The sequence below is a fragment of the Lynx rufus genome, unplaced genomic scaffold, assembly GCF_022079265.1.
Source record: "Lynx rufus isolate CCGP_SWC_20201006 ecotype Redwood Valley unplaced genomic scaffold, mLynRuf1.p SCAF_33, whole genome shotgun sequence".
Lineage (NCBI taxonomy): Eukaryota > Metazoa > Chordata > Mammalia > Carnivora > Felidae > Lynx > Lynx rufus.
The window spans coordinates 226,890-252,630 of record NW_025814849.1 but is presented as its reverse complement, the minus strand read 5'-3'; the positions used below and the strand labels follow the sequence as shown (position 1 = coordinate 252,630).

The following is a 25,741-nucleotide window of genomic DNA, read 5'->3' as shown; positions in this document are numbered from 1 at the left end:
CTCTCCGTCTCTCAAAAATAAATAAATGTGAAAAAAAAGATCAAAAAGAAAAACAGATGAACATGGGGAAGGTGATCAAAAATAAAATAAAAACAGGGAGGGGGGGCAGAACATAAGAGACTCTTAAATACAGAGAACAAATTAAGGGTTGCCGGAGGGGTTGTGGGAGGGGGGGATGGGCTAAATGGGCAAGGGGCCTTGAGGAAGACACTTGCTGGGATGAGCACTGGATGTTACACGTGGGGATGAATGACTGGAATCTACTCCTGAAATCATTATTGCACTCTACACTAACTAACTTGGACGTAAATTAAAAAAAAAAAAAAAAAAAAAAGCCCAGCTCTTGACTACTGCCTAAGAAACCCACCCCCAAAGCTGACATAAAGAACCAATGCACGTGGCCAAAAACCAGCAAAGCAGGCACAGACCTGTGTTCTGAGCAGAAACAGGGCTGCTGAAGCTGCAAAGCCATCTTGGGAGAGGTGCCTTCTCTACCTTGAGACCAGCAGGAACATTGATCCTGGCCTATCCTTCCGTTGGCTCGAAAGGGAGAAGGGCGGGGGGAACAAACCTGCTGTTTCGACAAATGGAACTTTCTCTCTTTCAGGGAAGGGGGAGAACCAGTTACACTCAGCCCGCAGCGATTTGCTGAGAATAATTACTGTGAAACACAAATGCACACACTCTAAAGCAGTCCTTGAGGACAAGCACGTCTCCTGGGGGCGGCATGGAGGTTTACAAAGGGCATCCAGAATGATTCCACTCTGAGCGGTAAACAAACAAAGCCTTCTGCTCCACAGTGTCCGGGAAATTATTCGCTGTGGAACTTTCCAGCCAATGAAAGCCCCACTCCTCCTCCACCTCCCATCCCAATCCCACTTACACAAAGCGCCCAATCTAATCGGATACCGCGCACAAAGAAAAGCCTTTTCTTCCGAACGGTCTATAAATCACAGTAAATAGCAATTACTTGTGTTGCTCTTCTAAAAATGAAAAACCCCAAAGGGCGGTCCCCCCACCGGCCCGGTCCCCGACACAGGCACGTCCGTGTGCTCAGTTTATCTGCGGGATCCGGCGATCGAGAGCCGGGTAGCAGGGGAGGTGCGATTCCCAGGGTGGGGCGGGGGGGGCTGTGATGCTACAGGGCGCTCTCATTTCACACCAATCGCTGACGAACACATTCAGAGGGATAAAAGCTGGGCCACCATGGGGCCAGAAAGCCTGCCAGGCTCGCCTCCGGCCTCTGGGCACGATGGCCCCCAACATAAAGCAGGGAGCTGTGTCTGCCGTGTGAACGGGGACCAGGGCTCTGTCATCGGGCTGCAATGTATCCTGGCGGGTAGGGTTCCCGCGGCACAAGGGTCAAGTGCAAGCCCCGGGCCGGCCCGCAAGGCCCTGCACACTCTGACCCGGATGCGCCACGGAACAGAGCCCCCTGCGGCCTGTGGCTCTCGCCTGCTCCCCACGACAGACAGCACTGCTGAGGGCTAACAACCAAGCGCGCCTGCCCAGCACTCACTTATCTGACGCTCACAGCAATTCCGGGACGAAGGTTCTGTTCTGCCCATTCTACAGGCGGGGAACCCAGGGCCCACACAGGTGAATCCCTCACGCAGGGTCACACAGCGGATGTCTGGACCTGAACGGTCCGGCCTGAGACCACAGCCCGCAGGGAAGAGGCACCCTGCTGACAAGCACCCTGCTGGAATCCGGACACACGCAGGCATTCCCAAACCCTGCCCGTCTCTCAAGGTCGCCTTAGGTGCCACCTCCCCCAGATCCCACACCCTTCTCCCAGGCCCTGGGCACTTCCTGCCCCCCCCTCCCCCCGATTCAAGGAGCGGGCTGTGTTTACTGGGCCCCGACGGTCATGGATCACCCTCCCTGCAGGTGTGGCCCGTCTGCCTGCCTGCAGGGGGCGCCTAGGTGTTTCAGGCCGGTGAGCGTCCAACTCTTGATTTCGCTCAGGTCATGATCCCAGGGTCATGAGATCAAGCCCCACATCAGACTCTGCGCTGGGCTTGGAGCCTGTTTGAGAGCCTCTCTCTGTCTCTCTCTCTCCCTCCCTCCTCCTCTGCCCCTCATTCCCCTCTAAAGAAAAGCCCTCCCTGTCCCCCCCACCACGGGACACAAGGACCCCACTGTGCACCTGTGTGATGCTTCCCACGCAGCCTCAAGGGGCCGCCCTCCAGGCTCCTGCCAGGGCCCCACACGGGGCTAGAGGGAGAGGTCCGCCCATACAGGTAAACACACCTGGTGGCTGAACTCTCCCCACAGCTGTTTCAAGGAGGAGGAAAGGGGTACAGCGCCAAGAATCTGGAGACAAACCATGACCCCCTTCCTAACTCCTAGTCCAAACTAACCTGCTCACAATACTATTTGCTACTTAGGGTGCGTGTTGCACCAGCTTATAAATGTCAGAGGAACAGACGAAGACACTCCTAGCGATAAGGACAAAAATCGGTTCCGGAAGGGAAATTTATGTATGTGTGCACATTCAGGTGTGCATACAGATGCAGTCACATACATATACGTGTGCGTGCACCTGTGGCCACGTGCGTACGTTCATTTCCATTGAGTCGGGGAGCGGGGCTTGACCTTCCACTGGGAAGGGACAGCAGAGAGAAAGTATTCCTGGGGCTGTTCTGATACCACGTGGCTCTGTGGCTTGGGGAATTCACTCTGGGGCCTCAGGTGCCCCTCTACAAGAGTGATTTTTATTTTTAATTTTGAAGTTGATTTATTTTGAGAGAGAGAGAGAAAGAATCTCAAACAGGCCCTGAACTGTCAGCACAGAGTCCGATGCGGGGCTCGAACCCGTGAACGGTGAGATCAGGACCTGAGTGGAAATCAAGACGTGGACGCCTAACTGGCTGAGCCCCCCAGATGCCCCTACAAGAATTGATTTTTAACTGAAACCTGCACTTCTAAAATGAATGAGTCACAGAATCGACTTCCCAGGGGGACTCCCAGTGGGCTCCACACGGACGCAGCGATCCGCTGGCTTACCTATTTGGAATCTTGGAAATGTCTATCTTCTCTCTTGAGGCAAGGTATGGAATCAGCACCACCCTTTCCAAGTCTGGGAGTCCTGGAGGAGGCGGGGGGGGGGGGGGCGCAGGCTCGCTGAACGACACACGCGGTGGATGTGGTTCCCACCAAGCGTAACACAACCAAGAGATGGGGGCTTCCCGGGGTTTTGCCGCTCGCGGTTCAGGGGCCCTCGTGCCTCCTCTCTCTGCACCCCGCCCCAGCCCTGCCGGCCCCCACTCGGGCGAGCCATGCACCTTTGACCACCTGCTGCAGCTTCTCCATGTGGCTGAACTCCTTGCTGTTGTACCTGACCGCCTCCACGGAGAAGATGAGCTTGGGCTGGATTTGAGAGAAGCGGTCCAGAACGCCCTGGAACGGGAAGGGAAGGTCGTCGCCATCAGTCACGCCAAAGGCAAAAACCTTAAGCAACCAACGCGACCGCCTCGAGGGAAAGGAACAGCGTGACGTCGGAGCACTAGGCGCGTTCCTGCGACCCCGCCAACCCGTGGCCCATACAGAAAACTGAGAAGCCACGACTTGCACCTGAGAAATGAACGTCACTTTGAAGAAAGGGTCAACGTAGACTTACAGACGCGCTGAGACAGCAAAGCACAAGTGTATGAGATGGGGAACCTACAGGGGGAGTATCTGCACCCCCAGGGAGATGCCCCACTTTGCGGAAAGAGCCCTGAATACAGCCACTCCGGCACCTGGCACACACAAAAGGAGCTTCGCCGGCGTGTCCGTATCTTGGTCCCTCCTGATCTTCAGTTACGAGGTACGCGAATCCTCCAAAAGGCACTTTCTGCCAACCAAACGCACGCCCCTGCAAACGTGTATCCTCGTAAATAAGCCCCATTTCCAAGGCAGGCCCACCACGCACGGAGTCGGGTCCTGGCAAGCACACCTCTTTCTCTGAAAGCAGCACGCCTCCGTGTGGGTAACGACTCGTTTGGGACACTGACGTGGACAGACACGCTCACTACAACTGGAGTGTGAGCCCAGGGGCGACAGGGAAGTGCTCCCGGGTCCAGACCTCGGTGGAGCCCTCTCCATCCACAAGCACGGCACCTGGGGAGGCACCGCCCGGAACGGCGCTTCCGTCCAGGGCCAGAGCTCCACGATCGGCACCCGGGTCACTCCCAGGGCACAAGCAGTGACGCCAGGATTTCCCAAGAACGTCCCAGTCTCTGACACCGCTGGGCGGCGGGAACCAGAAGGGAAAGGCACAAGGACCAGGAGGTTTGTCAGCACAGGCAACGGCAAGAGTGATGCAGAGAATTCGGGAGAATCATCAGGAAAACCGTTCGGCTGATGACAGGCATAGTGGTGATGTACAAACTCGACAAAGCAAAATAGAGTATTCTTAAACCTCAGGATTCTTTTTTTTAATTTTTTTTAGTGTTTATTTTTTTGAGAGAGAGACAGAGCACAAGTAGGGGAGGGACAGAGAGAGAGGGAGACACAGAATCCAAAGCAGCTCCAGGCCCTGAGCTCTCGGCACAGAGCCCGACGCGGGGCTCGAACCGGTGAACCGTGAGATCATGACCCGAGCCGAGGTCGGACGCTCAACCGACTGAGCCACCCAGGCGCCCCTCAAAGCTCAGGATTCTAAGCGGGGCTGAGAGTTGCCGCTTTATGTGGGAAGAAAAGCTTTCCCATTAAAAATCCCAACACGCACCGAGCGCTCACCGTGCCAGGCACCGCTCCGGCTTGCTCCAGGCGTGCGCGCATCTGGCCTGCGCAGCCCCGGGAGCAAGGCAGTACTGTTCGCCCACGTCCTCGCGGAAGCGTGAGCAGGTTGAGCAACTGGGCCACAGTAACAGGCGGCCAATGGCAGAGCCAGGGGTGCAGGCCGGTGCTCTTAACCACACGCAGCCTCTGGGAGAGACTAGCCCGAGCGACAAGGAAACCAAAGGGCAGCAGCAGAGAACAGGGCCGGGTCCCAGGCCAACTGAAGCAGGACCAGGAAGAGGCAGCGGGGGCTGGAGCCACGGAGCGGGAGGGGGTCCCCTCGGGGGCGGCCGCTGGAGCAGGTTCCACAGCGAGGCGGGAGGGGAGAGGCTGTCCCCAGGCAGAGGGCACCTCGGGAGACGCTCAGGGAACGGAAGGCCTGCGGGAGGGCCTCGGATCAGGGAGGAGCTGCCGGAGTCGGGCTGAGGGCACCCCTGAAGGCAGCAGAGACATCTCCGTGACACCCCGCGCCTCCCCTGCTCTCCCCTGCGCAAGGCGCCAACACTCAGGATGGAAGGACCCAGCCCGCCAGGGACCCGGGCCTCACATGTCACAGAGCTCCCAGCCACGGTGAGGGCCAACAGACAGCGGAGACCACAGTGTTTCTGAATCAGAGGTCTGGGCCCGGCCACAGACAGACCCAGAGGCCCCAGGGGAAGCCGTTGGCCCTGTCGCTTTCCTACCCCCGGAGGGCTCTCCCCCGAGACTCAGGCCACAAGGCCAGAGAGAACTCCCAGAAGCCGCGAGCCGAAGCCCGGAGAAGGCAGAGCCACGCTGCCATCTAGTGTGCAGCAGGGTCAGCAGCGCAGGCTGGAGAGCCATCTGCTGGGGACACGTGGCACGGGACGTGGCAACAGCAGAGTGGGAGGCGGCTGGACGCTGGCCCGCGTCCCAGCCTCCCACCCTGTACCCGGAGGCACGATGCGCCTCCCGGTGCCATCAGGGGCTCCGCTCTCCGTGAGGTCTCCGGGCAGGGGCTTCCTTCCAGCCCCAGAAGGCCACGACCACTGCCCTGTGCCACGCCCAGCTCTCCCAACACCTTCGTGACCGGCTCAAAACACCCACGTCACTTTTAAAGGCTGACACGCGGTGACTTCAGGGGGCAGTGAGTCGAGCGTGGCCCCCAACCCCACGCAAGCATCCATTCTGCGGTCCCCGTGGGGCGACCGGGCACAGGAAAGCCCCAGGAGGAAAACGACCGCCAAGCCGGGAGGTCCAGGCGGCCACCTGCTTCCTGAACTCGGCAGAGCCCGGTCCTCACCGCAGCCCCAGCCGGCCACTTCACTGCCCCCGCGCCTCCGCACGGCATGGGGCGGAGGAGACCTGCTTGGACCACCTTTACCAGAACAGGAAGCCTCAAGGTAGACGCGAGTTCCAAGCTCGTGCCCGAAAACCAGCCCTGCGGCCGAGACCAGCCCGACCACAGGGCGCCGAGCTCGAACGTCACCAGCGGCTGAAGCCGGAGCCGAGGTGCGCCAATCTGGCCTCGCGGGCCCAGCCTCCTATGCTCATTCCACGGCCCTCTCTTCCCACCGTCCCTGTTTCGCACAGGGGTGCAGGGTCGGCAAAGTCGGGACAGCCTCAGCCGCTGAGCTGTGCTGGCCGGTGCCCGGAACGGGGGCCGGGCCAGGAGCGAAGCACCTGATGCCATGGAGAGCGGCCGGGGTCCCGGATGCCCACCGTGTCCCCTAACTGGGGTCTGTCCTCATGGCTCCCAAGGGACCCACATCGCCAAGGCTCTGCAAGCAGGAAAGGCCCCGGGCCGGCGAGTGGAGGCCCCGGGGACGTCCTGTTCTGCCGCCACTTCCTTCTCCACAGCGGGGCTGAGCACGCGCCCCCTGCCCCTGCCTGGGCCCCTCTGGCGGCTGGCTGCACCCTGGGTCCTTGGTCCCCTCGGCTCCGCAGAGATAAAGAGGCCCACCCTCTTCCCGCGCAGAGCACGGATCCAAAGTGAGAGATCAGAAACGGCAGGGAAAGACCCAAGCGCAAGGAGACCTCGGGGCAGCCTCTGTGAGCGAACCCAGATGACGGTCTGCAGAACAGAAACATCAGAAAGTCTCCCGCGGTCACGAGTGCAGAGATGACAGACACCTCCCGTGAGATCCCCCAGCGCCATCTGCCACACGAGGACGGGACGTTAGCAACGCCAGAAAAGAGGAGGGTTCGTTGGCGGGCAGATTTAAAACCAAGGCTCAGCTCACTCTGGGTCCTTCTCTCCCATCGTTCCGGTGTCACCGGCCGGTGAGACAGGAGGCCGTCGTGACATCGTCTCCTTCCCGGCCTGCCAGTCCTGGGCCACAGCTGCCCACGCCCCTGCCCGAGACGCCGGGTGGGCAGAGCCCTCCCCTTGGGAAATCACACGGGAATGTTTCTGTGGCCAGTGGCTGCACCCCCAGGGCACTCAGGGGCACACGGGCGCCCCTCACTGGGGACCCAACTCACGTTCACACCGAAGTCTGGGGACGTGGAGCTCCAGATGGCACCGATGCTCGCTGCAGCCAGCATGGCCTCCACGGCATGCACACCATTGGGTAAATAACCTGTCGTCGGGCACAGGGAGAAAGCCTTGGGTTCAGGGTACGTGGGGTGCAGCAGACTACCAAGAGGGACCTCTGAGAGCCAGGCAAGCAGTGGGGAGAGGAGCTGGCTTTGACCAGCCCAAGGAGCACGGCCAGCCCCACCCCATCCCAGCTGCCTTGATGTCCCCATCCGGACGGCCCCACCGCTTACCCCCAGCCTGTCCACTCCTTACGGTCACCCCTCCAACCCATACTAACCAGAACGATCCCCGCAGCCCTGATGATCCGGCCCTGGCCTCCTCTTCCTCCGCTCTGCCTCCTTCTCCAGTTTTCCAGTTGTTCTAAGCTCCTCCTGCCCCAGGGCCTTTGCACAGGCTCTCTGTTCTGCCTGAACACCCTTCCACACACACCAGTTGTTCTAAACTCCTCCTGCCCCGGGGCCTTTGCACAGGATGTCCGTTCTGCCTCAATACTCTTTCACACACAGCAGCCTTCCTGACTCTGCAAATTCATTCTTTAACTCTTAATGTAAATGAGACTTTCTCAGAGACGCCTTCTCCGAGGCCCCCCGATAAACTCAGATTCCCTGGCCGGTCCCCACAAAGCACACTCTATCTTTCCGTCACCAAATTTACCATAATAATCACCTGCATCTGATAATATAACTGTCAATTTCACAGCTGGTTCCCACAGGAGGGCAGGGACTTTGCCTGTCTTGTCCTTTCCTTTACCAAACGCCTTTTACCATGCCCTGCATATCAAGGCCCTGAGATATGGGCGCGCTGGCTGGTGGATGGACGGATAAATAGACAGACAGGTGGACGGACGGAAGGGGGAAGGAGAGGCAGTAAGGGAATCGAGCAGGAGTCAAGAGACCCAGAAAAGCCTGGAAGGAACACAGCAGAGGCAAGAGGCTGGGCTGTAATGACAACAGAGGCAGAGCAACTTTGTGGCCAGAGGGACTCCGGTCAATTAGACGGATGGTCCTAAATGTCCCAGAGGAAAGGAGCAGACACATAAGGCACCGGGGAGCAGGGGCCGTGGCCCAACGCCGCCCTGCACGGCCCCCGGGCGGCCACAGAAGCCTCGCAGTCCCGGCACCCGGGGCTCTGAGCCTGAACAGCTCTCTCCCTGCTTCCTCCCCCAAGGCGCTCCACTCTCCGCTTCTTCAAGTTCGCTGCACCTCCCTGGCAGCCAGCCAGGAGCGCCCCCAAAGGGCGAGGCTCAGCTGGGGATGCGCCCAGCATCTGGCACAGGCAGGCCTGCGGTCTCCTGAGTTTACCATGTAAACTGCAATGTCCCCGGGGCGGGGCAGGGCAGGACCCACGCCCGGGGGGCCCGCACACCCAGGCTTGGTGCCAGGGCAGTGAGCACGCGTCACGGACAAGAGAAACCCACAAGAGCAGCCCCGACGGGTGTCTGAAGCCCCTCAAGCATCTTCCCGCGTCCTCCCCCCCCTCGGGAGTCATTCCCTGGTGCCCTCTTCCAGGAACCACAGCCCCCAGTCCTGGAACTGTGGTCGGGTCAAGTTAGTGTCCAGGCTGAGACCCTCACGAGCATGGGTCACCAGGCACCCGCATGAGTTTGCACAGTCGGGACATCGCCCACGAAAGCACGGCCCGGAGGGGGTCTCGACCGTCTTCCCCAACACACCCTGGTCTCCACTTCTCCTTCTCTCGGAAAATGTTTGCTTCAAAAAGAGACTTGTTTTAACGAAAATGGGAGGAAGGAGAACACTTAGAGGGAAGAAAAAAACCAGAGGCAATAAGAACCTTCTGAATTCCTTTTCTAGACCTCGAAAGGGTGGCTTACACCGGAGGAAGAACCACAGATATGGAGGCTTCAGGCACACGTGCCTGCTATGACCGGGCCCCACGCTCACACGCACTCACCCACAAGAGCCCGTCACACACCCACTGCGCCCCGGCCGCCCTGCGGACAGAGACGCAGCCGTGCACAGAGGACACAGCCCCTGTCCTCCAGTGGGAGGACAGACAGACGGACACATGCGCACGCACACACAAACGATCCCAAGATTTCAGATGGGCGATGAGGACCACAAAGGAACATAAAGCAGGCTGCATGCAGGGAGGGCCGACGGTTTCCCGTGGGACAGCAGGGACCTCGCTGAAGCGTGCGAACCCCGGACGTCAGTACAGCCCATCCAGGGCCGAGACAGGGGGCGATGGCTGCGGTGACCCCCCGTCTGCTTCCTTCCCAGTCAACTGACATGCGAGCAGGGCCTCCGTGCCCAGCTGCCATGGGAGGAGACACGGGGTACAGCCCTTACTCGGTTTACAATGATAAGGCCGCCCTCTTAGCAAACACGCTGAATGCCCACTTGTGGTGAGTTCCCCCAGGAGAGGCGGTTTCTCCCACTGCCACCTGCCCTGTGGCCCTGTCCCACGGCCATGGGGGTGGGGAGGCAGACCAGCACCCCGGCCACCCCGCCTGCACGAGGATAAGTCCTCTTATCTCCCCCTGCTCGCCCTGCGGGCACGCCCACCCACATCTAAATTAACTAAAGGTCCTTGGGGCGGAGAACAGGTCCACATACAGGCCCGGAAACCTTCCCCAGGAGTCAAGGTGAAAGGAAAACTGTAAGAAGACACCTGAATGTGCTCGGTGGGAAACCAAGACTCATTGCCAGATGCAGAGAGAACAGAGGAAGGCAGGAACTGGGGAGGGGGCCGGGGAGGGAGAGGGAGCCAGGCCTCCCTTTGCCCTCTGGAGACACCAACCCTGGTTCCTTCTGGAAGGAGGGCCCCTGCCTGCCCTACCACCTGCGGTGCACGCCCAGCCCACCGTGCTCCTGTCACCCCTGCAGGTGCCCTGCCCCATGAACCTCCGGGCCTTTGCACAGGCTGTCCCTTCCCTCTCGGGGCACCATGACCTTCCTTGGTCATCTGTCCTCCACCAAGCGTGGATCGCTGAGGTCCTACAGGGTTGCTCGCAATCTGCCATTGTCCAAAAGTCGCCTCAACCTTCCAAGCTGGTCACTCCACCTCGTCTCTCCCCCAAACCACAAGAGCCCGAACTTACCAACGACCCGGTCTCCTTGTTTCACACCCATTTTCCTCATTGCTGCTGCAAACAAAGCCACCTGCTGCCTCAACTCTTCAAAAGTCACCTTCACAATTTCCTCTTTGCCTTCCCCTGGGAAGAGAACAGGGACACACAGTGGAGACGAGCCTAACAGAAAAGTTCCGAGTCGTAGACTCGTCTAAACATAGGTTAGAAATGTGTCACACATCAGGGCGCCTGGGGGGCTCAGTCGGTTAGTGTTCGACTTCGGCTTGGGTCATGATCTCACGGTTTGTGGGTTTGAGCCCCGCATCAGGCTCTGTGCTGACGGCTCAGAGCCTGGAGCCTGCTTCGGATTCTGTGCCTCCCTCTCTCTCTGCCCCTCCCCTGCTCACGCGCTCTCTCTTTCTCAAAAATAAACATTAAAAAAAAAGTTGTCTCACAAACTAAATAAATTTGCATTTAAAAATTTAAAAAAAGTGTTTTTTTAAATCATGTTTAAAAAAAAAATGTCGCACGGACACAGGTTTACTCAACTTCCTGGGACGTGCGTGTGGCTGTCAGCCGAGGACAGAAAAATGATCAAGCTCGCTGTGGAAGACAGGTCCGTGACAAGGGTGAGATACGAATTTCCACCTAACAGACGGCAACGACAGGGGAAGACGGTGTGCTCGCCGGCCTCCGCAGCGGCCCCCAGTGACCCCCGCCCCCCGTGCTGGTGCTCTCATGCGGGTCCCCCCACACCGAAGGGGCCCCGAGCCGGGTGAGCGACAGGACACTGGAGACAACGGGAACCTGTGAGCCTTGGTCACAGAAGACACGGCGGCTCCCACCCCGCTCCCTCTGGGGGAATCCAGCTGCCGTGTTGTGACGACACTCAAGCAGCCCCCAAGAGGCCCACGCGGGGGGCAACTGAGGCCTCCCGCCAACAGCCACGGCAGTGCGCCATCTTGGACCCGGACCCGCCCGCCTCGGTCAGTCCTTCGGATGACGCAGCCCCCGCCAACGTCCTTGCCGCAACTTCGTGAGAGGGTCCCGAGCCAGAACCCCCCAGCGAAGCCACTTCTGAACGTGCAACCCACAGAAACCGTGAGACGCTCTGTTCGCTATCTGTGGCCGCGGTTTTCGGGAAATTTGCTCCACGGCGACAGGAAATGAACATGGCCGACACTCGATGTTGCGTGGCTGTGGCAAAACTATCTGGCCGTACTTTCCACGTGGAAGAGGTGAATCCCGGCCGTTATCTTTGACGCAGACACGTTACTCCTGACTGCCAACTTCTATTCGATTCTGCCGCACGGGGCACCTCCCTTCCAAAGTGAAGAAATGTCCTGATTTCTGTTTGGTGTCGACCTGGCTTCTCCCATCTCCTTAAAGTTACCTACGCCCGCCCCTGGTTCTTCTCCCCCCTCGCCAGGCGGCCTTCGAAGTCCCTCCCCCATGCTCCCCTCCCCCCTCCCAGATCATTTCTGACCCTGTAAAAATACTCAGCAACCTGAAACCCACTGTTTGGAGACACAGTGTGCTGCACACGCAGCTGTTCTTGGAACTCCGACGCGGGCGGCACGGATGCACGCGGTTGCACTCTGCTCGCTGGAGCGCCAAGGGCCCGGCGCACGCCTGCCTTTGGTGGCACCTCCTGGCCTCGGCAGGGACCGTCCCTGGGAGGGACGGACTCGGCGGAGAACGCCGGAGCAGAACTCCACCCCGCACGAAGCAGCCGCACGCAGCCGGCAGAGTAGGAACAAATCAGGACAACACGCAGAAAACGAAACACGGTTGTCTTGAAATCCCCAAGCCAGTAACCAGCCGATCTAGGACGCTGCTTAGGAAAGTACCCCACTGGGGGGCCGGCGTGGCTCCGTCCGTTAAGCATCCGATTCTTGGTTTCAGCTCGGGTCATGAGCTCACGGTTCATGAGATCGAGCCCCACGTTGGGCTCCAAGAGCCTGCTTGGGATTCTCTCCCTCTCTTTGCCCCTCCCTCCCACGAATGCGCTCTCTCTCTGTCTCTCTCTCTCAAGATAAACAAATAAACTTAAAAAAAACAAAGGTACCCTATTTATAAACTAAATATGATCCCTGGCTTGAGGGCATTTGTTTGCCCCGCAAATACAAGAGGGAGCTCCTTAATGGAAGACGTTCACATATTTAAAGGGAAGGGGTGGGCAGGAGAGGGGGGTGGGGGTGGGAAGGAGAGGGGGTGTGGAGGGAGAGGGTGACACGGACACAGCACACCCAAAATTACAACCATGCCTCCCTAACCCACCTCAACACGGAGCTAGGCTTAAGAAAAAAGGGGCTGGGTTCAGCCAGTGCACACGAGAGGAGCGGGGCGCGGGGGGGGGGGGGGGGTGCTGGGAAGAGAGAGTGAACGAACGTGCACGGCCAGTTCAGTCCGAACCCAGCCACCCAGAAGACTGGCGCGTTTCACCACCTTTACTGGTCTTCGGTTCTGTTTTTCCAAAAGATTCACGTCTGACCTTTCCCGCTTTCCAGAGGGGGAAACCAGGACCTCGTGCAGTGCCCGAGACCTTGGGTCAAAGTACAGACACATCCAACGAGAGCAGGAAAAGAAGATGAGGGAGAGACCCAGGGTTCCCACTCCTCAGGCTTCAGGCTCGTAAGAGGCGCTGAGCGGTGTTTACAAAGGGACCCCGGCACCCGGGGCAGGACGGCCCTCGAAGGGTCTCTTAGGACACACAGGACGCGAATTCTCCGCTCTGTGGAACGTTCCTGGGACAGAGAAAGGGTCGCTGACGCCAGCCGCGGGGAGGATGGGCTTTGAAACCTCGAGGCCGAGGGAGAGGCCAGACCTGAAAGGCCACGCCGTGTGTGACCCCCGCCTCCGCGAAGCGCCCAGACGGGCAAACCCGTGGAGACCGGAGAGAGCGAAGGGTGCCAGGGGCTGGGTCGGGGGTTCCTTTGGGGTGACAGGGCGGACGGACTCAGACAGGGCTGGTGGCTGACAACGCCGTGCATAGCTCAACGCCACAACGCGTGCGGCGTGAGGGTGAGGGCGGGGACGCCTTGCGTGGCTCGTGTCCCGCCTGAGGAAGGACCTCTCCCCCAGCCTCTGCTGCCCTCTGCACCGAGCGCCCCCAGCAACCCTGTGGCGTTCTGCGGTGACGCATCGCACGAGTGGCTCACTACCGACATCCTGTTTCCCCTCGAGGGTAAGGGGCCCAGGCAAACGTCCTCCCTCATTCCTTGTACAAAGCGAGGACTCGGCGGGCCGCTTTCTGTCAGAGCCCGCCTGCGTCCAACACGCCTACCCTAGGGAACACCACAGCCTGGCCCGGCCCGCCTTAGACGTGCTCCGAACACGGACGGGAGCCTCCGGGTGGGCACAGTCACCCACCACAAAGCAAAGCCTGTTTTATAACGAGGTGTTGACGGTCGCGTGTAATTGAATCCTGTACCGCAAGTGACAAACGGGACGGCCGCGTGGGTGCAGGCGGCGGTCCGGGAGCTGCGGCCGCTGCCCAGCATCGCGAGAGAGGACGGGGACACAGATGGCTGCCCCGGGACATGGCGAAGGCACTATTCCACATACGATTCCTGCTGAAGGTACACTGCTTCCGCCCCGTCGCGAAGTCGGACATTATCAAGCTGAACCGTCCTCAGTCAGGGATCGCCTATACGTCTTTTATTCCTTGTTTGCCTCACCAGAAAGTCAGCCCCTCGAGAGCAGGGGACCCTGTCCATCCTGTTCAACACCACGTCCACAGCACCTTGCGCTGAGGAGACATTTGAGACCGAGGTGAGAACAAGCGAGAGAATGAACGGATGGACACGCAAACACCTCCTGAAAGACGAAGGGAGAGATGCCAGGCCTGGTGTAGCTTCCCCGAGGCCACTATGCACTCGGCCCAAAGTGCACCCGGGCTGAGTAGGGAGGAGAGTAAAAGGCACAGCCCGAAGACGACATAAAGACAAGGCTCTGTGGTTCTTATCCAACAATGTGCATCAGAAGCGACCGTGGGCTTTAAAGTCATATGGAAGCCTGGGTACCGTCCCTGGAAGATGTGCTTAAGAAGCCACAGGAGGGGGGCGCCTGGGTGGCGCAGTCGGTTAAGCGTCCGACTTCAGCCAGGTCACGATCTCGCGGTCCGTGAGTTCGAGCCCCGCGTCGGGCTCTGGGCTGATGGCTCAGAGCCTGGAGCCTGTTTCCGACTCTGTGACTCCCTCTCTCTCTGCCCCTCCCCCGTTCATGCTCTGTCTCTCTCTGTCCCAAAAATAAATAAACGTTGAAAAAAAAATTAAAAAAAAAATTTTAAAAAAAAAATAAAAAAAAAAGAAGCCACAGGAGGAACGGAACAGCCAGGATTCTACTTTTTTTTTTTTTTTCATTTATTTAATTTTTGGAGACAGAGTGCAAGCGGGGGAGGGGCAGAGAGAGAGAGAGAGAGAGAGAGAGAGAGAGAGAGATGCAGAATCCGAAGCAGGCTCCGGGCTCCCAGCTGTCAGCACAGAGCCCGACGCGGGGCTCGAACCCACAGACCGTGAGTCAAAGCCGAAGTCGGACGCTTAACCGACTAAACCACCCAGGTGCCCCTGGACGGCCAGGATTTTAAAAGCCACGCAGGGGGGGATTTCAGAGGCACAACCTCAACTGAGAGCCACTCACGCTTCCCGTGGCAAGGTCTGCCGTGGGCCTACGCATCCGTGTTCGCTCGCTTCAACCCTACGATATTCCTGAAGGCGGTACTATCAGCCTCTCCACGTGACAGAGGCAGAAACAGACCCAGGCACGTTGAGAGGCTGGCCCAAGGTCGCACAGCCACTGGACCTCACCCACCCCTACTTCGGGCACTGGAACAGCGGACAGAGCACGGTTATCTGGCTTTGGGCACCACCGCTGACTACAAACAAGGAACGCTGCTACAGGCCAGGGCACTGGCATGCAGCAGGACACGAGGCCGGGGCAGGTGGTGGCAGAGGGCGCAGCTCTCCGGGCCCCCCCCACCCCCGAGGCATGGGCCGAGCGTCCCCCACACACGGACAGCTCGAGAGCATCGGGTTTTGGTGCCGTCTCGAAGCCGAAGCCGTGAGTCACGAGCACCAGAGGGCCAATGACGTTCAGTCTCTGCTGAAGCCCTACTTCCTCACGACACGGCAGCACGCGTGTGGAAAATGGGTAAATAAGGGGCGTCCGGGGGGCTCAGTCAGTTAAGCGTTTGACCCTTGATTTCAGCTCAGGCCCTGATGGCTGGTGGGTTCGAGCCCCGCACTAGGCTTTGGGACTCTCTCTCGCCCCCATGAGTACGCTCTCTTTCTCTCAAAATAAATAAACTTTAAAAAATAAATAAAATGGGTAAATAAAGCTTAATTACTCAAAGGAGACAAATGTAGTCACCTGGAAAATTCGCTATGTAAAACACCTCAAACCCTACCAATAGCACATAATTCAATGTCACTTTACCAAAATTCAGATTTACCAAAAACCCAATTAATTAGAAGACTAACCACAGTGTCTCCTTACTAAGAAAACCCCTAGTGGGGCACCTGGGTGGCTCAGTCAGTTGGGCGTCCGACTTCAGCTCAGGTCATGATCTCACAGTCTGTGAGTTCGAGCCCCGCATCGGGCTCTGTGCTGACAGCTCGGAGCCTGGTGCCCATTTCAGGTTCTGTGTCTCCCTCTCTCTCTGCTCCTCCCCTGTTCATGCTCTGTCTCTCTCTGTCTCAAAAATAAATAAACGTTAAAAAAAATTTTTTTAAATAAAATGTAGATACTAAAGGGGCACCTGTGTGGCTCAGTTGGTTAAGCATCCAACTTCAGCTCAGGTCATGAGCTCGAAGTCCATGGGCTCAAGCCCCAAGTCACGCTCTGTGCTGACAACTCAGAGCCTGGAACCTGCTTCGGATTCTGCGTCTCCCTCTCTCTCTGCCCCTCCCCTGCTCATACTCTGTCTCTCTCACTCTTTCTCAAAAATAAATAAAGATTTAAAAAAATGTTTTTTAATTAAAAAAAAAAAAAAAAAGAAAATTAAACACCGAATCACCACATGATCCATTTCTGGACGTATATCCAAGAGAATCCAAAGCGGGACCTCAGGGAGCTATTTGCACACCCGTGTTCATTGTAGCCTTCCTCCCGACAGCCAGGACGTGGGAGCACCCCAAGGGCCCACTCACAGAGCAATGGACAAACAAAATGTGAGGCATCCCTACAAGGAAATATTATGCAGCCGTAAAGAGGAAGGAAATCCCATCACACCTGACTACCTGGCTGGACTTTGAGCTTAGGATTCTCTCTCGCTCTCTCTCTGCCCCTCCCCTGCTCTCTATCTCAAAACGAATAAATAAATCTGAATCCTTTTTTAAAAATGGTTAAGATGGTACACTTAACGTTACGCATTTTTTTGCCACGATAAAAAAGGGAGGAGGAAAAAAGGTGCCAAGACACTGTCTGGAGACACACGCTGCAGCCTGTGAATGTTTCGGAGCGTCTCTGACCACGCGGCCCTCTGGGTGGGTGGCCCCGAGGACACTAAAGGAGGAAAATCCTGGAAACCAATTTGACAATCAACTTCATATATTGAAAAAAAAATAAAAATAAAAATAAAATAGGTTAAAATAAGTAAATAAATAAAGGAGGAAAACCCAAGTCGCTGTCGGGACTCACTCGCAGCATAGAGGGCGACTTTGTCGTTCTCCTCATGGCGCAGGAGATTTTCCGCATAGTTTAGCCGGCTGCCTCTGAACCACTCAGGGACGTCCGCGATCCCTTTTGAGGTGTCCACAACCTACAGGAGATGACGGCAAATGCGCACAATGAGATCCACACGGGAATAAACAAAAGACACTCTGCTTCCCAGGAAGCCCGCTAACCTGGCCCAAAGCATCATCAAATCGTTTCGTAGACTGAACACCGAACTGGCCTACAGGCTTGAAACTGAAAAGAGATCAGCGCCCTCTAGGTAATCGGGAAGAAGTTACACACCAAAGTTGCCAAGAGAGGTAATCTTTTTTTTTTTTAATTTTTTTTTTAACGTTTATTTTTGAGACAGAGAGAGACAGAGTATGAACAGGGGAGGGGCAGAGGGAGAGGGAGACACAGATCTGAAGCAGGCTCCAGGCTCTGCGCTGTCAGCACAGAGCCTGACGCGGGGCTCGAACTCACGGACCGCGAGATCGTGACCTGGCTGAAGTCGGACGCTTAACCGACTGCACCACCCAGGCGCCCCTAATGTTTATTTATTTTTGAGACAGAGAGAGACAGAGCATGAACGGGGGAGGGTCAAAGAGAGGGAGACACAGAATCCGAAACAGGCTCCAGGCTCTGAGCTGTCAGCACAGAGCCCGACGCGGGGCTTGAACTCACGGACCGCAAGATCATGACCTGAGCCGAAGTCGGCCGTCCAACCGACTGAGCCACCCAGGCGCCCCTAAGAGAGGTAATCTTAAGTGTCCTCACCACAAAGAGAAAGCAGGCGAGATGGTGGGAGTGTTAATTTCCACAATGTATCCCTACAGCAAATCATCACGCTGGATGCTTTAAATATATACAGTTTCATTGTTAATTATTCCTCAATAAAGTTTGAAAAAGAGGGACAGTCGGGTTAAGCGTCCGACTTCGGCTCAGGTCATGGTCTCACGGCTTGTGAGTTTGAGCCCCACGTCGGGCTCTGTGCTGACGGCTCGGAGCCTGGAGCCTGCTTTGGATTCTGCGTCTCCCTCTCTCTCTGCCCCTCCCCTGCTTGCACTCTGTCTCCCTCAAAAATAAATAAACATTAAAAAAAAATTTTTTTTAAGAAATTAATGCCAAAGGGAAAGCACCATCCCCAGTAACGTACTCTTTCAACAAATACTTATGAAGCACCTACTTTATGAGAGCCGCTGACAAAAAGGGAATAAGACAGATGTGGCACCTGCCGAATGTTCCAGGCTCTGACCAGACACACGGAAAACCAGGAGATGGCGATGGCATGCGCCTGCCCCTCCCACAATTTCCCCGACCCGGGTCCCTCACCTCCTTCCTCGAAGGGCTCGAACCTCGACTTTCCTCCCCAGTGCCAACAGATGAATCTTTCAGGATGGTTCACCCCACCATCAAACCCAATAAATTAAACTTTGAGTAACAGGAGACCCCCTTTCCCCAGATAGTCACTGACTGACAGCATAAGGAGTCGTAAAGGTCCCTAAACTCCAGGCTTAAGAAACGATAAACCTCCTGGCGGTTTCAAACACGACAGCGTAAATGGATTTAATAGCATCACTGAACTGGGCACTAAAATGGCGAAGGTGGTAAATTTTGTGGCGTGTATCTTACCACGATTAAAAATTTTTTAATAAAATAAAAATGAAATGACGTCCTGCCACGTAGGGTCGCCCGCGTTCCCGGGACGGGGCCTGGGGTCCACGCATCACGGAGTCTAGAAGGCATGCTCTCCGTGGAATCTGTGACCTCAACCCAACTTTCTGCCAACTCTCTAGAACAATGATTTTCTCCCCATTGGTGTGAGGCTTGGAAAGAAGATAGGACTCGGTGTCCCCAAAAACAAACACTTCATTTTGGACCCACAACCGTAAGAAGACAATGTGTGTGCAAAGTCTCGACTCACCTCATCATACACGCGGGAGAAGATGATCCCACTGAATTTCCAGAACTTGGCCCAGAAGTCTGAATAGGATTCAACCGACCAGTGGTATAAGTCATCATAATTTTCTAAAAAGAAAAGAAAACGGCACATAGCTCAAGTAACGCTTCGAAAGCCTTAGCAGTTCAGTAAGGAGATGGCCACGCCTAAGGAGTCACAGGTTTGTCAGAGGCATCTGATGGGAAACGGTCTGGGGGCGGTGGCGTATCCTAACTTTTACCAGCGCAAACCTACCACCGCTGGCCCCTAACACGAACAAAAGCATGAGGCAGTGACTTCATACCCTGACTAGCAGTGCCTAAGAACATGGGTTCCAGAGCCAGAAGGCCTGACTTCAAATCCCGCCTTGGCCACGTACTAGCCGTGCGACCCTGTGGAAGCTACTTGAGCACGCCGTATCTCGGTCTCCCCATCTGTCAAGTGGAGATGGTTCACAGCACCCCCTCTTCGTGGGGCTGTTGGGAGAACTCAAACGAACACAGGCACGAGATGCTAGAACAGGGCCTTGGACGTAGCCGGAGCTACGTTAAGCCTGCTATTTGTTTTTTTTAATGTTTATTTATTTTTTGAGACAGAGTGAGACAGAGCATGAGTGGGGGAGGGGCAGAGAGAGAGGGAGACACAGAATCGGAAGCAGGCTCCAGGCTCTGAGCCATCAGCCCAGAGCCTGACGCGGGGCTCGAACTCACGAACCGTGAGATGGTGACCTGAGCTGAAGTCGGACGCTCAACCGACTGAGCCACCCAGGCGCCCCTAAGCCTGCTATTATACCACACGAAATGAGGAAAGCCCCATCTGACAGATTTGAGGTCCCAGAAATGCAACCAGAAGCTCGGTGATGACCTCACATGCGGGTAACAGTGTTGGGGGCGGGGGAGGTGACTCAGACTTTGGAACAGGCAAAGCGTGTGCGTCTTAACAGAGACTCCGTACGTGACTAGATACATCCCCCTCTCTCTTTTCTACGCAAACGGAAGCAGGTTCTTCACACCAGGTTCTGATCCTGAGACCCTGGGCAAGACCCTTGCCCTCACTGGGCGTTTTCAATCTCCACGTATTCCCAGCAGGCTACACGTTCCCATGCTGGTGCTCCTGGGACAGACCGGCAGAAAGGTGTCAGGAAGAGGAAAACGGGGCATAAGGCAATGGCCGGGCTGAATTCTCTCAGTGCCATCAAGGCCTAACGGTCTTCACTGCTCCCAGTCCTGGGAGGCACGGAGGGGGGACACAATGATCCCTGCCCGTCGGCAATGCCCCTTCCCACTGAGGCGTCCAGAACTGTCCTCGGGCACGCGGGACTCTGGAGCGGGAGGAAGAGACGTGTCCGAGAGCAGGGCAGGCTGCGGGAGGCGGGGGCGGCCCTGGCAGCAAGGGCAGGCTGGGGACGCCCGGGGGAAGCCTAGAGCCCAGGCGAAGAACAGGGAGTGAGTGGTACAGCGCCCCTCTGCAGCGGAGCGGAGAAGGATCCCCCGGATGAGGAGGGGAGAGTCAGCACAGAGGCCACACAGCAAGCAGGGAACAGGGGCTTTGGAGCAGTTCGGGTTCGTGGCAGTGAGGCTTCCCCCCCTCCCCCCCCCCCCCGCCCCCTGCCTCCAAGCCCCGGGAGGCCTGCCCTCCAGTCCCGCCCCATCGACTCAAGCCGGGGGCCACAGACCAGGTCAACCAGGCGTGTGGGGGGAAAAGCACCAGGGATGGAGTGTCTGGAACTCTGGGGCCGGCCCTGACTCTGGAGACCGTGCTTGGGGACCTGAGGTAGGCCACTGTGCCTCTCTGGACTCAGTGTCCTTATAGGTCACCTGGAAACTGACTGGAGAAGAGCACGGATCCTCCCGTGACAGTAGGAAGTGATGGCTGCGTTCGAGTCTCGGCCCTGCCACTTACTGCACAGGGACCCTGGGCAAGCTGTGCCACCTCTCTGAGCCTCGGCATTCTCACCTGCAAAATGGGGATGACAACAATGACCCCCGAGGACCAACAGAGCCTGGCTTCAAGACACAGGCTCCGGAGCTCGACCATCCGGGTCCAGGTCCTGCCGCTTTCCATGTGAGCTCAGACAAGTAAACAACCCTCTCTGGGCCTCAGCGTCTCCTCCATAAGTCGTCCTCCGTGACTTGTCACGGTCAGTGCGAAGACCGAACGAGTCAAAACACACAAAGCACTGAGAGACCACAGCTTGGCAGAGGGAAAGGACCTGGTGCGCCAGCCATCGTCGTCCCTGCCCGTCACCTCGCAGGAGCAGGACAGCGCCAGGCTACCCGGCAGCGTGGGACGGGCTAGGACGTCGGGACAGGGCCATGCCAGCACAGGGACGCGTTCACGAGTAGGAGACACCGGGCTCGCGGCCCAGGAGGAGGGCAGCGCGGGCCCAGGGTGGTTCTGGCAGAGGGAGCCCCCGCCTGCCCACAGCGGGGAAGCTGGGCTAGTCCGCGGGGCCCCCGGTTCCGTTTCCCCCCGGGCCTCTCTGTTCGATGTCACGCCAGCCCTCACCAGTGGCCGAGGCTCCCAGCTCCGAGAGCTCCCCCAGGCCGACACAAGAGACGGACGGAGGCCCGACCCCGGGGCCTGCACCGAAAGCGAGCCCGTCGGAAAGCGAGGCTCTGGCAGCATCCGGAGGGAGGAAGATGCCACCCGCCTGCCGATGCGGGGGACGAGTGGTCTCGACGGCACCTTAACGTGACGAGGGCCCCAGAGGACAGCAGGGGGACGCGTTGCCTCTGGGGGGGAGCTCGTCCACGTGGACGACCCAGGCAAGTCCTGAGGGACGAGTCGTCAGCCGGGCCGGGCCCTGTGACTTCTACCCACGCCCCGCTCGCAGCCTGCGCTCCTGAGGCCCAGATCGCCTACCACAGGCACGTCTGGTTCAGTCTGCACGACGTTCACAAAGAGCCCGAACTAGCTGCCAACGTACTAAAATCCCAGTTTTCAAACGAAATGCAGGGTTTGCGCCTTCTCCTGAGAAACGAGAACGGCCGGCTGTGGCCAGCCAGGGGCTCCCGCCTCCGGCACTCACATCCCCATGCTGTCCCCGCCCCACGCAGGGCAGGGGCCTGTGTCACCAACAGGATATTATGCAAATGACCAAGGGTGACTTCTGAGACTGGGTCCTAACAGCCACTGCAGCTCCTGCCTGGCTCTCCTGGGGCCCTAACCTAAGGCACCGTCACGCCACATAGCGACAGGCAGCTTACAGAGCCCGGTGACAGCTGTCCCCCCCGCCCTCACCCACACGCGAGAGGCAACGTCACCCGGCAGACGGTCATGACTCTGGAAACAGACAACAGGCCCGCCACTCACGGCTGCAGCATCCCAAGACCTGTGTTTGCCCACCCGGGAAACGGGTGCCAGCACCCGCCGGGCCAGGGCTCCACGGGTTAGGTCAGGGGATGCACGCCCACTGAGAGCCGACTACCACCCTTCCCTGCGTAGGCGTCGGCTCTGAAAGCCACCCCCTCTTCCCGTCCACCCAGGAGAACTCGGACCAGCCTGCACCTCCGAGTCTCCGCTCATGATCGATCGGACAGCCCAGCACACAGGGAACCGCTCGGGAGCCCACAGCGGGCTGTCCCTACTCTGACGCTCCCTTGGCACGCCCGTTCTGCAAGAGCTCTCTCCCCCAGCCGCCCGTGAGCGGTTTGAGAGCCGGGACCAAGCCTTCCATTTGCGGGCAAAGGCCATCCCAGCCGCCCGAAGGCTGCCGTGATTTGCGGCCTGCGGCACACAGAAAGGCACTCGGCACCGTCCAACGAAGGAGCGCGCACTTGAAAGCGGGTGTCGCTCCCCTGGTTACGGAGGGCCGGTACCCGCGGCGTGTCTCCTGGGGTCTCTCACATGCACACATGCTGGGCTGCAGCCACAGGCTGTCCACAGGACGGCTACAACCGCCCCCCCACCCCCACCCCGAGTTCCACGCGGACGTGTGCAGAGTCCTCAGGTGAGGTTGGCTGGGAGCAGTCACGGGAACCAACCGACCCGAGGCCCTGGGAGAGGCCCTGGGAGTCGGAAAGAATACGGGACCCCGCCAAGGCCCCGCCCAACCTCACGCCAGCCCTGGGCTGGGCTCGTGGAGAGGCGGCCAGGCTGGAGAAGGCCGCCCTCCCGCCCATCCCTCCTCGGGGACCGAGCACAGCTGCAGCCACCCGTGAGGATGTGTCCCTTGCTCTCCCTGCACACGTGGGCACAGCACTCTGCTCAACACCGCGTGCCAGCTACACACAAAACACTGGGGGCGCAGAAGATACAAACTCAAGGCTATAGACTTTAAAGCGATTAGAATGCTCACAAGTTAATGAAAAAGTGAGGCAGGATGAAAGTCCAAATTACACGCGCCTGGAGAGCGGAGGAGAAGACATTCGATGACAGTAATCAAAGAGGAGGAAACATCTGAGATGAGTCTTAAAGCCCAGAAGTCCAGGGCCAGGCCTCTGGAAAGGCGAGAAGAGCAGGCTGGCTTAGCCATCAGGAGCAGAAGAGGACAAAAAGACAGACGCCAAGCTCTAAACCACCCCCAGACCAAGAGAGGAACCCCACCGGGGCCAGCTCATTGCCACCACGTGGGGATACAGGCCCAGCAACACGGGCCTTTAGGTTTTCAAAAGAAGATGGAAATTTTGTTTTTCCTGTGTGTCTCCCAGTGTGTGAGCCGCCCAAGTGAAGTCCTAAGTCCACAGTGCCAATCTGGCCCCGGGCACCCCCCTCCCCCCCCCCCCCCCCCCCGCAGCCCTGAGCAGGCCAACTGGGAGCTGCCAGTGCCCGGTGGTATTTACACAGCAACCCGCAGGCCAGGTGCAAGTGACCGCTGGGCCGGATCACCTCCTGTCACCCTCGCACCACCACCCACTGACGCCGGCCCTCTCATCGTGCCCATTCTACAGACGGGGAAAGTCTGTAAAGAGGCTTGCGAAGATCAGGTGACTTTCTCCTAATCACGCAGCCGGTAAATGGTGGAGCCAGTTCAGAATCCAGGCCGTCAGGTTAGATGGGTCTCACCCACGCACAACCCGTGTGCGGCGGTTTCCTAGAGTGGGAGGGCTGGCTCGCCACGGGAGAGGTTGTTTCTGCTGGCAGAGGAGACGCAGACGGGATCGAGGCGAGAACGAGAACGATGTCCCACCCCCAGCTCTTTGGAGCCTCGTCTGTTCGCCCCAGCCCGACACATGGTCACTTACCAACTACGCCCTGCGAGGCCCCGGAGGAATAAGCCACATCTGCCTCCAAAGTGCTCCCTGTCTAGTGTGCAGGAGAGAGGGGCGCGACAGGGCTGGGTCTGCCAAGGACAGGGGCTCGGCAGAAGCTATGACACCCATCGCGCTGTGGGGGACGCGAAGCTGCCAGGTGGCCCTGTGTGCAATTCCATGGTCAACAAGAGGCCGTTGTGAACTCGCAGCCAAGGAGTGAAAAGTCAGACCTGTGCTCCGGGAAAGCAAGCGGGGTGCACCGAAGGGAGGAGGGAGGAAAAGCAGGAAGCAGGAAGCCCAGCCAACGTTCAGGGCAGAGGGAACAAGGGCCCCAGGAAAAGGGGGGCACGTAAGGAGGCAGCGACTCCCCTAGGCAGAGCAGGTCTCCGTGTCTGTGACAAGGACTGAGAACACGGATGTGATGCCACCAGCAAAAACACAGCAGCCTCAGAAGTCAGCTGAGCTGCAGGGAGGCCCAGGCCAGAGCGCTTCTGACCCAGGAAAAGGGCCTGGTGTGCCCAGCCAAAACCCAGCCAGGTGGTTTCTGAGAGCCGGGGTGGTGCCTGGATGGCAGGCCTGGGACTGGGTTCTGCTGGGGCCTGGGAATGCCAACAGGCGGAGGAGTCCCGCCCTAACCCCAAAGGTTCCTACCTGATCATCTTTCTCCCAGGAGCCTGAATGCCAGCCACACTGGCCCTTTAGTAAGGGGGGATGGGGGGGTTAGAACGAGACAGCAGGTGCTACTGGCTGGTGAGTGACCCCCACACACCCAGGAGAAGAGCCACAAGTCAGAAAGACCCTACATCTTACGTCTGGAAGGAAGCCCCCCCCCCCCAGGCCAGAGTGCAAGACCCCAGGGAGCGCCTGGTCTAACAAGGGATCTCTCAGTGCCCCCAGGTTCCAAGGCCGGGGGGCTGGGGGACCCTCCCAGGGACGCAGCTGCCACAGTCAGGAGTCCCACCCCCCCCCGGAAAGGGGGCCCCCACTTCCAGGGGCTCCTCCAAGCCCCCCAAGAAGGAGACTGGAAATCAGGAGACCACTCTAACAGCTAGGGGGGCCCTGCCAGCAACGCCCGGGAGAACGGGGCGCCCCGGTCCCCAGGAGCGGGCCCCTCTCCGAGGGGGAGCCGGGTTTCTGGAGGGCCCTGGCCCCGGGGACGGGGTGGCCGGGGAGCCCCGGGCCGCGCGCCCGCACTCACCCAGCGCCAGGCCGCAGGCAGCGCCCACCGCCGCCCGGAAGCGGTCCATCTGCGTGTTCTTCTTGCCGTCAGGCTCCCACATCACCTGGCACTCCAGGATCTCCTCCCCGCCGGCTCGCGGCTGCTTGGACATGGCTGCGGCGGCGGCTGCGCGGGGACGGGCACGGGGACGCGGAGCGGCACTGGGACCGGGCCGGGGGTCTGCAGGCGCGGCGGCGGGGTCGGAGGGCAGCTGCCGGGCGGCGGCGACGACGGCGAGCGCGGCGCTACTGAGCGCGGCGCGGCCTTAGCCTGCGGGATCCCCGGCCGGCCCCGCCCCCCGGAGGTCCCGCCCCTCGCAGGCCACGCCCCCCCGCGTGTAACCCTCCGCGGGCGCCGAGCCTCGCAAAGGAGTACTCGCCGCCACGCCCAGCGGCCTCCGGGACTCGAACCCGCTCGTGCTGTGGGTGGGGCTGCG

At 58.7% G+C, this 25,741-nt stretch overlaps 1 protein-coding gene across 2 annotated transcripts in view; it reads right to left on the bottom strand.

The window, feature by feature from the left end:
• The window catches only part of AACS (acetoacetyl-CoA synthetase), a 52,699-nt gene extending 27,159 nt beyond the window's left edge, over nucleotides 1-25,540 (bottom strand). For both annotated transcript variants that reach the window (XM_047093204.1, XM_047093203.1), the window contains exons 1-7: nucleotides 25,285-25,540; nucleotides 18,877-18,980; nucleotides 16,938-17,058; nucleotides 10,329-10,442; nucleotides 7,210-7,307; nucleotides 3,288-3,402; nucleotides 3,010-3,091 (exon numbers count right to left, since the gene is read on the bottom strand). In XM_047093204.1, coding sequence (XP_046949160.1) covers nucleotides 3,010-3,091; nucleotides 3,288-3,402; nucleotides 7,210-7,307; nucleotides 10,329-10,442; nucleotides 16,938-17,058; nucleotides 18,877-18,980; nucleotides 25,285-25,417 — 767 coding nt within the window. In that variant the 5' untranslated portion in view covers nucleotides 25,418-25,540. The remainder of the gene's footprint in view (nucleotides 1-3,009; nucleotides 3,092-3,287; nucleotides 3,403-7,209; nucleotides 7,308-10,328; nucleotides 10,443-16,937; nucleotides 17,059-18,876; nucleotides 18,981-25,284) is intronic.
• Between the last annotated feature and the right edge of the window lie 201 nt (nucleotides 25,541-25,741).